Source organism: Ictalurus furcatus, chromosome 20, assembly GCF_023375685.1.
Source record: "Ictalurus furcatus strain D&B chromosome 20, Billie_1.0, whole genome shotgun sequence".
Taxonomy (NCBI): Eukaryota; Metazoa; Chordata; class Actinopteri; order Siluriformes; family Ictaluridae; genus Ictalurus; species Ictalurus furcatus.
In genome coordinates this window covers 23466628-23479127 of record NC_071274.1, presented here as the reverse complement: position 1 = coordinate 23479127, position 12500 = coordinate 23466628, and the positions used below count along the sequence as shown (strand labels likewise).

Here is a 12500-nt window from a genome sequence, read left to right as displayed (position 1 = left end):
CGATTTGTTTAGTCGGTCATAAACATTTTCCAAAGCTCTTAGTGTTTATGAGTTTGTGTGTTTATTTGAAGCGAGCGAGCATTTCAGGACATGCTAACCACTAATGTGTGTCTCTGTAGAGTTCGGGTATGGGAAAGAACTAGCAAAAGATAAAACTTGACAATAAAAGTAGAATGTGAATGAGCAGAGTCACTTCCTGGCCTGGACAGAACCGAGTCAGGAAAACAGATTTGATGAAGTAGATAATTCATGGAAGCTTATAGTCTCAGGTTTAGCATGGTGGCTAAATCATCACACACATTTCTGACATTAGCATGTCCTGTCATTACGAGTTTAAAGTTACAGCCTTAAAACCAACAATCATCATCATCATCATCTTCATCTTCATCTTCATCAATCACATTCAGTTACACTTTTTCACGTTTTCATTCCACATCCTCAGACGTGTCTCCAGCTTCTGTTTCTCTAAAACTCCTGAAGAATGCAGTGTTTGAAGCAACTGCTTATCACTAAGTGTGTGCGTGTGTGTGTGTGTGTAAACATCCTGGAGGGACAGAAATACCCCGAAGCACAAATGCATGAAAACATGTCCATAAAGAGGAAATTGCTGCTGCTCACCCGAGACATTTGAATCGGTTCAGTTAAACGATTCATTCTGATTCACGGACCAATTTGTTCAGTTGGATTATGATGTGACAGAAAGATTCACAAACACAGACTGCTGAACAGGAGAGGAGAGAATCTTAGTCACTAATAATAATAATAACATATTATATAATAATTTATATAGCACATATATTATTTATACTTTTATATAGTATTTGTAATGACCACAGAGAGTCAGGACCTCAGTTTAACGTCTCATCTGAAAGACGCTGCTGTTTTTACAGTATAGCGTCCCCGTCACTATACTGGGGCATTAGAACACACACAGACCACAGAGTGAGTACCCCCTGCTGGCCTCACTAATACCACTTCCAGCAGCAAGCTTAGTTTTCCCCAGGAGGTCTCCCACCCAGGTACTGACCAGACTCAACCCTGCTCATCTCCAGTGGGACACCAGGCGAGAACTTCAACGAGATATAGCTCCGGCAAACTCAAGCACAAAAGGACTCAATGAGTCAAACACTCATCCACTGAACAAGAGAGGGCTGAATCTCACTCATGACCATAAGACTCAGAAATTCAAACACTACATGCTGAGTTAGAGAAGCGTGAATCTTAATAATGCCCGAAAGAGTCACCGAATCAAAACAGTGAGGTGCTGAATGAGTGAGCTCTGCTCCTTTCTGGTTTGGTGGATGAGTTTTTGACTCGGTGAATCTTTCGTTCATTATTAAGAGTCTTGGTTAACACTCCTGGGATTTTACACAGCTGGCTAATGTTAGCTAGCTTGAAAATAAAGTTAGCTAATACTAATTAAACATTTTAAAATGAAACGGTGGATATGTTAGCGTATTTTCATTAAATGGCCGCAAACAGAAAAAAATCTCCACAAAACTTCACAAAGCTCCAGTGGAGTAAAAGCCCAGCTTATATAACATTCCCAGGAGCTTTCCTTCCAAGTTCTCATCCAGTTTCCAGGTGTTTTTTTCCATGACTGAAGAACTAGTCTGTCAATGTCCAGGTTTTCCAGGTCATGTTGGAAGCCTGACCATTCTCATAAACACAGGATGATGGAAACCCACGCTGCAGTGCTCAGAGGAACATCCAGATTTACCCAGAACGCTGTTCTTACCTCAAACACCTCCTCATCCAGGATCCTGGTGCCGAACACCGTGATGCCGTCTGTGCTGATTACAGGTTTTTTACTTCTGTCCAGAGGCTTTGAGATTTTCTTTTTACAGTCGACGATCATGGTGATGGATTTCTTCTCCACGCTGATCGCCACACGATGCCACCTGCACACAGAGTCACCAGAGAAGACGATCATCACCGTGCATGCTGATTGGCTCGCTGTTAATAGAGAACTATCGCCATATATCGAACCGTCAGACAGTGGTGCTGGATGTCTGCTCCTCACGCGAGCAGATCTCACGCAGAAAACAAAAAAAAGAGTTAATGATCAGAATCGCGTATAACAGACACGCCTCTGTTGTAGACAAACCCCACAACTTTGTGTAACTCTCACATAACCTCTGTCATTACATCTGAGGTCTGAACACTGATGTGAAAAACTGCAGGATTAAATCCCACCACTGACACGAACATATTAGTGATACCGCTGTATGGTGAACAAACACCACCGCCCGAATGATATCTGCTCTGTAGTAATCCCTTTCCATAGAGGGACAAGGCAGAGGGGTGCCAATACTTTGTGCAGCGCAGCAGATGGACTATAGAGAATAATGATACACCTACAGAGTGACCCGTGTTTTGGTGTTCCGGGTGGAGCTGATACGTGTCTGTAATGACGGATTTACTGACACAGCAAATGGTCAGTAATCAATATTACAATCAATATGATCGCTGACAGCGTAATCAATACTCCAGCTGCGAGTGTTTATTCTCGCACACAAACATTTTCCGATCCTTTACTGCAAATCACATTTGGACAAATCACAGGTTGGGAAATTATTCCAGACTGTGGGGTGGAAACTCGCTGTAACGATCCGATCCAAAACCCACAACAGCGTTCCAACATCGGCACTTAGACATCCCGAAAATCCACAGCAAGCTGCAGAGCTGGAAGCACAACAAAACACCGGGACAGAACCGTGCACGGTCCACAATAAACATCCTGACGAGGAGGAACCCGCACTGCCCCGCCGGGTCTCACACACAGAGACAACTGTTTATGTTTGATCTAACACCGATCCAACGCCGTCCTCAGCTGATCCATAATTATACACGTTCAGCACACAGAGACGCTAAGGACACGGCAACACGCTCAGGACACGGAGACACGCTCAGGACGCTCAGGACACTGGAGACACGCTCAGGACATGGAGACAAGCCCAGGATGCAGAGACACGCTCAGGACATGGAGACCAGCCCAGGATGCAGAGACATGCTCAGGACACTGGAGACACGCTCAGGACACTGAAGACAAGCCCAGGACACTGGAGAAGGTGCCCAGGATGCAGAGACACGCTCAGGACGCGGAGACAGTCAGGACGCGGAGACACGCTCAGGACAAGGGAGACACGCTCAAGACAAGGGAGACACGCTCAGGACGCGGAGACAGTCAGGACGCAGAGACACAGTCAGGACGCGGAGACACGGTCAGGACGCGGAGACACGGTCAGGACACTGGAGACAAGCCCAGGATGCAGAGACACGCTCAGGACAAGGGAGACACGCTCAAGACAAGGGAGACACGCTCAGGACGCGGAGACAGTCAGGACGCGGAGACACGGTCAGGACGCGGAGACACGGTCAGGATGCAGAGACATGCTCAGGACAAGAGAGACATGTCCAGGACATGGGAGACACGCTCAGGACAAGGGAGACACGCTCAGGACAAGGGAGACACGCTCAGGACGCGGAGACAGTCAGGATGCGGAGACATGCTCAGGCCAAGGGAGACACGCTCAGGTCGCGGAGACAGTCAGGACGCAGAGACACGGTCAGGACGCGGAGACAGTCAGGATGCGGAGACACGCGCAGGACAAGGGAGACACGCTCAGGACAAGGGAGACACGGTCAGGACGCGGAGACAGTCAGGATGCGGAGACATGCTCAGGCCAAGGGAGACACGCTCAGGTCGCGGAGACAGTCAGGACGCGGAGACAGTCGGGATGCAGAGACACGCTCAGGACCCGGAGACACGCTCAGGATGCAGAGACAGTCAGGATGCGGAGACAGTCAGGATGCGGAGACACGCTCAGGACAAGGGAGACACGCTCAAGACAAGGGAGACACGCTCAGGACGCGGAGACAGTCAGGACGCGGAGACAGTCAGGACGCGGAGACACGGTCAGGACAAGGGAGACACGCTCAGGATGCAGAGACAGTCAGGACACGGAGACACGCTCAGGACAAGGGAGACAGTCAGGACACGGAGACACGCTCAGGACAAGGGAGACACGCTCAGGATGCAGAGACAGTCAGGACACGGAGACAGTCGGGATGCAGAGACACGCTCAGGACCCGGAGACACGCTCAGGACACATGGAAGGAATATGAGCATGGAGTGGTGTTAGAAATATCCTGGTATAAACGTGTGTTAGTGTTTAATAGTGTTTGATGAAATGAATAATGTAATTAAGGATGTAATGTCGTTAGTGAATGTGTTTACGTTGTAGTTACTTACTTCCCATCAGAGAGGTTAATGTTTCGGAATAACGGATAATTTTCCGGCGTGGGTTTTCCGTGCTGATCTTCGTACAGGAAGATTGGAGTGCGTCCGATCTCCACCCCGATCTGCTGCAGTCCCTTATCATCATACACTGATAAGAGGAAGGCCTGAGTTCCCGCTTTGGGCTTTATGGTCATGAGGATGGAGAAATCTTCAGGAAATACTCCAGCTGGAATATACAGAACAGCATTGTGGGTAAAGTCATGTACTGATCAATAAGAATAAAAACTTGGATGTCTGTAGAGCAGTAATGGATTATATCTAACACTAACGTATCGGTGCTGTATGGGAACGCCGGATCAGAGCAGCAGCTCGTGACATTCTAATCATTTCTACATTGAACAGAAGTTAAAGAGAGAGAAGCACAATGTTCTCCAAGCAGATCTACTGCTAACTCATTCCAAGACCATAAACAGGATGTGGAACTGTGTTCACCTGACGCTGACTGACGCTGACTGACGCTGACTGACGCTGACTCGCTCTGGCTGACTCGCTCTGACTCTCTCTGACTGACTCTGACTCTCTCTGACTGACTCTGACTGACTGACTCTCTCTGACTGACTGACTGACTCTCTCTGACTGACTCTGACTCTCTCTGACTGACTGACTCTCTCTGACTGACTCTGACTCGCTCTGACTGACTCTCTCTGACTGACTCTGACTCTCTCTGACTCTGACTGACTGACTCTCTCTGACTGACTGACTCTCTCTGACTGACTCTCTCTGACTGACTCTGACTCTCTCTGACTGACTCTGACTCTCTCTGACTGACTGACTGACTCTCTCTGACTGACTCTGACTCTCTCTGACTGACTGACTGACTCTCTCTGACTGACTCTCTCTGACTGACTGTCTCTGACTGACTGACTGTCTCTGACTGACTGACTGTCTCTGACTGACTCTCTCTGACTGACTGACTCTCTCTGACTGACTGACTCTCTCTGACTGACTGACTGACTCTCTCTGACTGACTCTCTCTGACTGACTGACTGACTCTCTCTGACTGACTCTCTCTGACTGACTGACTCTCTCTGACTGACTGACTCTCTCTGACTGACTGACTCGCTCTGACTGACTCGCTCTGACTGACTCTGACTGACTCTGACTGACTGACTCTCTCTGACTGACTCTCTCTGACTGACTCTGACTCTCTCTGACTGACTCTGACTGACTCTGACTCTCTCTGACTGACTCTGACTCTCTCTGACTGACTCTGACTCTCTCTGACTGACTCTCTCTGACTGACTGACTCACTCTGACTGACTCTGACTGACTGACTCTGACTGACTGACTCTGACTGACTGACTCTCTCTGACTGACTCTCTCTGACTGACTGACTCTGACTGACTCTGACTCTCTCTGACTGACTCTGGCACAGTAAATGTGGCACTAAATGCTCGGCTGAAAACCTTTTACTTTAAAAGCTTAACGAGTCACTTTATCCCGTTACAGCTCCTGTAGAGTAGGAATTAAGTCTGAATAACAGTTTAATGCGTGTATTTACTGCCACATTAGGTTTATTAGCTGTAACTGAAAGAAGCACGCGTATCGGTCAATGAAACAGAGATAAAACAAAACAAAAGAAACCCCAAACATCTCTGAAAAGAAGTTTTAGCCAAAATGAAAATCAGATCATAAACCCCTGCTTCAGGTTCATTTTGCAGTTGAAGACAATTTGTACTTTTCCTTGAAGTCAGATCCTGAGAGCTCTTCGTTAACGAGGCTCCGCTCGCTATAAATGTGTAAATAAACCCATTTTAACAAGCGAGTACAATAAACACATTCAACACAACTGCAGTTAATACAGATGTGGAGGAGCTAGTGCGCTGTACGGACTGTTACTCATTCATCACACTTCTGCAGTTTATTTTCCTCATACATAACCAGAACACAAGACAACATTTATTTCATTCATTTCAGGATTTCAGTAACAGAAGAATTTCAGATATTTAAAGAATTTCTGAATATTTAGTCATAAAGAGTTCATACAACAAAACAACCTGTTCTGTGCCAGTTTCCTGCTCAATAATCAACTGCAAGGAATCCAACACTAACTACAGAATAGAGTTTTATATTTACGACGTTTAAACATCATCCACGGCAAACATGAAAGCGGCACTGTGTAACTTGGAATTTGGAGAACTCTCTGGTTAAAATGTGCCACTGCAAAGCAACTCACAGAGAAATATTTTTTACCATCACTTATTTCACTGCTCATATCTTATGGAGTTTTTGTTGTCGTTGTTGTTTATTATAATATTCTAATCTCAATACTATTTAGTCTATCCAGTTTTCAGGGATGACTTGTAGCAAAGTCACAGCACCATTGCCTACTGCCGCTTTAATCTTTGATGTCCTGTAACACCGCAGCGCTGTAGAGTTCAGCGTTAACCCTCAGTTACACACACCGGATTCCAGATGTTTTCTCTCCCATCACTTGACACCGTTAGCTTTAAAAGCTTTTAACAAGGTTACATACTGCTGCTTTAAACAGCAAGTCTAGTAAACGGACCAGACGGTGTTATTTACAGCGCGCTCGCCTCAGTGTCACCTGTGCGTTTGAGTTGTTACCTGGGAAGAGTTTTTTCGTCGCAGCGCTGATCTGCGCCTTTTTGTCCACTCTGTACGCCACATCGGGTTTGGATCCTCTCCTGACAGGACAGAGTCCCTGCACTTTGGTTATTCCCTCTGGAGAACTGCGAAAGTCCAAAACCTTCAGCACGTCCACTGGCTCAGCTGCGAAGAGCACAAAAAGAAACCCAGATTTTAGTAAAAGTCTACTGACGCAAACATGAAGCGTTACACGCTCGGCTCAGTTTGTGTAATGACCATGAAACTGGACGGATTTCCATCTCGGTGACGAAGTGCATGTTATTTATCCGTGAGAACAAACGAACAGACGGAATTTAAATGAGTATTATACTTACTGTTGTATAAGTACACGTCTGCTAAGTAGTAGTAGTGCACACTACAGGAGGACACGAGTCACGGCTTTCATTTAGCTTTAGGTTTCATTCCTCGGAAGGATGTGGTTTGAGATGGTCCATTAAAAAACAAAAACACTCAAATTAAATGCAAATATAAATACAAAACATATGATGTACCATTCTTTAATAAATATGAATGTGCAGTAGTTAGCAACCTGCTGTGGTGTAAGAGAAACAAAGCCCCGAGTGCGTGTCCCACAGCTATAGGCTTGTCATGGGGGCGGGGCTTGCATGCATACATTTCAACTGGAGCATCTGAAGAGAATTTTCAGAAATAGATGATGAGACAGCGTTAAAGCGAGAGCTCTCTGATAAATCCGCAGTGCTGCGTGCCCGTCACACGCGGGTACAGCGTCTGAGTCAGCACTGCCAGGACACGCACTGATGCATTAAAGTGATGCTGGAAAAAGGGCAAGTTCTCTTTATTTGGGAACATTCTGCAGCGCTTTGGGAAAGTCAGTAATGTCTTGGAACTCGGAACGTCGGAAAACGTCCAAGTTGGAAAAGTGCGACGGAAAGTCATGAAATGACATCAAGCCCAGAATCAGGACACGGATTCCTCATCCAACACGCTTCAGTCCCCGTAAAACAGTGACACGGCCCTGAAGGTAAACTAGGGCACTCGAACAAGGGGAAGTGGACAAGGGGAAGATAAACTAGGGCACTCGAACAAGGGGACGTTGGGAAGGGCTGGAGAAGTCAGACGGTCTCGGTGTAAGACGGTGTGAATTCTTTGAGCAGCAGAAGGAAAAGCTGCAGAGCATCACAAACAAACACTTTTTAGTTTTATCTTCCTGTTGTCTCACAGACTGGATGTCCTCATACACGCGCTCGCACGCGCTCGCACACGCTCGCACGCGCTCGCACACGCTTGTTGGTTCCAGATGTGCTGTTCAGTAGCTCTAATGCTGATTGATTGTTCTCCTAATGTTTCCTGCCCAGTGTACTGTACATCTTCCACACACACACACACACACACACACACACACACGCATGTGCTCACAATGAAACTTGAGACAGCTTTAAAACAAAAACTCCACAATTTCTCCACATTAACAGAACTCCCTCATCGAGACAGAAACAGTCACACAGAGAAACTGAGTTCTGGACTGTGATTGGTCAGAAGGTGGTGATGAGTTCTGGACTGTGATTGGTCAGAAGGTGGGGATGAGTTCTGGACTGTGATTGGTCAGAAGGTGGTGATGAGTTCTGGACTGTGATTGGTCAGAAGGTCTTGATGAGTTTTGGACTGTGATTGGTCAGAAGGTGGTGATGAGTTCTGGACTGTGATTGGTCAGAAGGTGGGGATGAGTTCTGGACTGTGATTGGTCAGAAGGTCTTGATGAGTTCTGGACTGTGATTGGTCAGAAGGTGGTGATGAGTTCTGGACTGTGATTGGTCAGAAGGTCTTGATGAGTTTTGGACTGTGATTGGTCAGAAGGTGGTGATGAGTTTTGGACTGTGATTGGTCAGAAGGTGGTGATGAGTTTTGGACTGTGATTGGTCAGAAGGTGGTGATGAGTTCTGGACTGTGATTGGTCAGAAGGTGGGGATGAGTTCTGGACTGTGATTGGTCAGAAGGTGGTGATGAGTTTTGGACTGTGATTGGTCAGAAGGTGGGGATGAGTTCTGGACTGTGATTGGTCAGAAGGTGGGGATGAGTTCTGGACTGTGATTGGTCAGAAGGTGGTGATGAGTTCTGGACTGAGATTGGTCAGAAGGTGGGGATGAGTTCTCTATAACAGCTGCTCTGACTGTAGCGCAGGTTTATATTAACGTGCTAGCTCTGATATGTTATCGTTTCTATAGTAACGGCTCGTTCACAGGGACGTGTACAGCGGACGCTCCACATACACGGGTTTCTGTAAGGAGGAATAACCCTAACCCTAATGTGCTGAGTTACATTAAATGTAACCATAAATGGATAAAAAGTATGACACGTCTGCCTTTAGTAGCTAGACGTTGCTGTGGTGTCAGAGGAATAAAACGCTTGTTAGAGGATAAATAAAGAAATAATCTTCAGGTGGTAACAGTAGCTTCCTGTGTGGACGTCTGCGAGTGTGTTTAACTCTCCGCGAGAGCAGTGTAAATAAACCTGAAGTTCTCTGTAACGTCTGCATCCTGTTCAAGTTTATTTCCTCCTGAAGGAAATGTTGTTTAACCGTTTCCATCATCGTTCATACTGATCGTCCCCGAGATAAACCCAGACAGCTGTGTGTGTGTTTAAACGTACCAGTCACGTGTTGTCAACTGTAAACAGACAATGTTATTTGCTGTGTAGGTTTAAAGCGGGGTTCGTGAGCGGCCCCGCCCCATCGCCGCTCCACAGGCGCCACGCTTTACGAGATGTTCCGCATGTTGTTGTGATTAAAGCTCCGCTGCTGTTTTCATCCGGCACTAACCGATAATTTGTGCCCATCCATCAAATCGTCACGGCGTTAAAGAGCGCAGATTTACGGCGTGATTAACGCGGGTGTGTGGAGCGAGGTGCAGTAAAACACAGTCTCAGACCAACAGCACGCTCACCTCCCGCGTCTCCTCATACACACCGCTCCGACGCTCAGAATCAGGAGAGAGAAGATCAGAGCTCGGGTTTGAGGAAGGGGCGGGGACGTGCGGTCTGGAGGACCTGAGTACTGTTGGAGAAGTGAGAACAGTGAGAACTAATCAACATCATTAATCTCGCACTCGCACGGTCTCACAGGAATAATCACGCACTTCTACAGACGCCAAGACGCAAGTCATCACAGGGAAAGAAACCCAGGTCGTGTTGTCATCAGCTACTGTTCTGCTGGAGATCCTGATCAAAGGGTACTGAGGTGGCATCATCACCGGCACGCCAGCCAATCACACGCAATCATGGGCTGCGTCCCAAATCACCATAGTCAACAGTACTCAAAGTGACACGTGAGCATTTGTGCAAAGTGACACGTGAGCATTTTACTGGATCTGCTGTACAGTTAAGGGTTCTTTGCTTCCAAAAAATGGGTTCTAACTTGGCCCTCTCTGTCCCTTTGTAGGGGTCCATCAGAAGACCAACTAAGAACCTTTAATAGTTCTAAACGTTCTGTGAGTGTAGACGGTCCAACTCCAAACCACAACTCTACCATAATAAATGGCTGTGTATTAAACATGGTGTGTAGCTTGGGACACAGCCCATGGAGAGACCAGTGCTCTCTCTCTCTCCCTTCCTCTCTCTCTCTCTCTCTCTCTCTGTCTCTCTTCCTCTGTGTCTCCCTCTCTCTCTCTGTCCCTCTGTCTCTCTCTCTTTTTCTCTCTCTCTGTGTCTCCCTGTCTCTCTCTCTGTCTCTCTCTCAGTCCCTCGCTCTGTGTGTCTCTCTCTGTCTCTCTCTCTTTCTCTCTTTGCCTCTCGTTGTCTGTCTCTGTCTCTCTCTGTCCCTCTCTCTGTGTCTATCTCCCTCTCTCTCTCTCTCTCTTGTCTCTCTCTCTCTCCCTGTCTCTTGCTGTCTGTCTCTGTCTCTCTGTGTGTGTCTCTCTGTCTCTCTCTCTCTCTGTCCCTCTCTCTCTCTGTCCCTCTCTCTCTTTGTCTCTCTCTCTCTCTGTCCCTCTCTCTCTCTGTCCCTCTCTCTCTTTGTCTCTCTCTCTCCGTGTCTCTTGTTGTCTGTCTCTGTCTCTCTGTGTGTGTCTCTCTCTGTCTCTCTCTGTCCCTCTGTCTCTCTCTCTCTGTCCCCCTCTCTCTGTGTCTCTCTCTCTTTTTCTGTCTCTCTCTCTGTCCCTCTCTCTTTGTCTCTCTCTCTCTGTGTCTCTTGCTGTCTGTCTCTGTCTCTCTCTCTTTTTCTCTCTCTCTCTCTGTCCCTCCCTCTCTGTGTCTCTCTCTCCTCACACTATAAGAATGTGAAATTCTGGTCTCCGTTCAGGTTTTCTTTAAAGACAGTCCAGCCCGTGCAGCCGTGAGCGTCTCGTTACAAAGCAACCGCTGATGAAATCAAGGAACAATACATATTCACGTGTGTCCTGGTCAGCAGATAGACAGGAAGTCTCCTGTTCCAACTCTCGAGGACAGTAAACCACATACACACCAGCGTACGCTGGAGATAATTCATCTTTCTTTCTGGGTTAAACGAACTTCAGCTCATTTCCAGACAAACTTCCAGGGCTTTACTTTAACATGGCTAAAGACGTTATTTTCCATGAAATCCCGCAGGATTCCAACTCAAAGGGCTTTTAAACTTGGAGACAGAAGCAGCCTGGATTCCAGCCTGAGTGGAGCTGTGTACGATCCAACCTGAGGATCTGTGCAGTTCTACGCCTTATTTACAGCACAGACTCCGTTACAACCTTCTGTTCAGGGACAATATTATTTATTTAATACAAAAGAAGCCCTTTCCAACGTTTAAATGTCAACAGCACTGTCGAGTTCTGGAACGTGATTGGTCAGAAGGTGTTGAATTCATTTTCTATAAAAGTAGCGCAGCTGAAAATCACAGGTTTTATCAATGCATTCATTCAAATACGTTATCGTTTCTATAGTAACGGCTCATTCACAGGGATGTGAGGTCTTCTGTAAGGAGAAATGTGTTTGTGTAACGTTTACGGAAGGAGTCTCCAGTGTCAGCGCTGTGGAACAGTCAGAGGGAAAGCTGGAACTAAGATTTCAACATCTTCAGCACGGAGTTTACACTTTACTGTTTCTCACCAACACCACACACTGTGATTATTCTTACTTTATTACCATGAAGAGAGAATAAAGAGAGAATCAAGAGAGAATCAAGAGAGAATAGAGAGAGAATAGAGAGAGAATAGAGAGAGATATTAAAGACAGAATAGAGAGAGAGAATAAAGAGAGAGAATAAAGAGAGAGAATAGAGAGAGAGAATAGAGAGAGAGAGAATAAAGTAGGGAATAAAGAGAGAATAAAGAAATAATAGAGAGAGAGAATAGAGAGAGAGAGATTAGAGAGAGGGAATAAGAGAGAGAATAGAGAGAGAATAGAGAGAGATTAAAGAGAGGGAATAGAGAGAGAATAGAGAGAGGGAATAGAGAGAGAATAGAGAGAGATTAAAGAGAGGGAATAGAGAGAGAATAGAGAGAGGGAATAGAGAGAGGGAATAGAGAGAGAATAGAGAGGGAATAGAGAGAGAATAGAGAGAGGGAATAGAGAGAGAATAGAGAGAGATTAAAGAGAGGGAATAGAGAGAGAATAGAGAGAGATTAAAGAGAGGGAATAGAGAGAGAATAGAGAGAGGGAATAG

The 12500-nt window shown here is 46.3% G+C and overlaps 1 protein-coding gene across 1 annotated transcript in view; it reads right to left on the bottom strand.

The window, feature by feature from the left end:
• Nucleotides 1-1660: 1660 nt before the first annotated feature.
• The window catches only part of col11a1b (collagen, type XI, alpha 1b), a 20166-nt gene continuing 9326 nt past the window's right edge, over nucleotides 1661-12500 (bottom strand). Inside the window, exons 2-4 of the mRNA XM_053651338.1 lie at nucleotides 6872-7036; nucleotides 4256-4469; nucleotides 1661-1901 (exon numbers count right to left, since the gene is read on the bottom strand). Of these exons, the coding sequence (XP_053507313.1) occupies nucleotides 1661-1901; nucleotides 4256-4469; nucleotides 6872-7036 (620 nt within the window). The remainder of the gene's footprint in view (nucleotides 1902-4255; nucleotides 4470-6871; nucleotides 7037-12500) is intronic.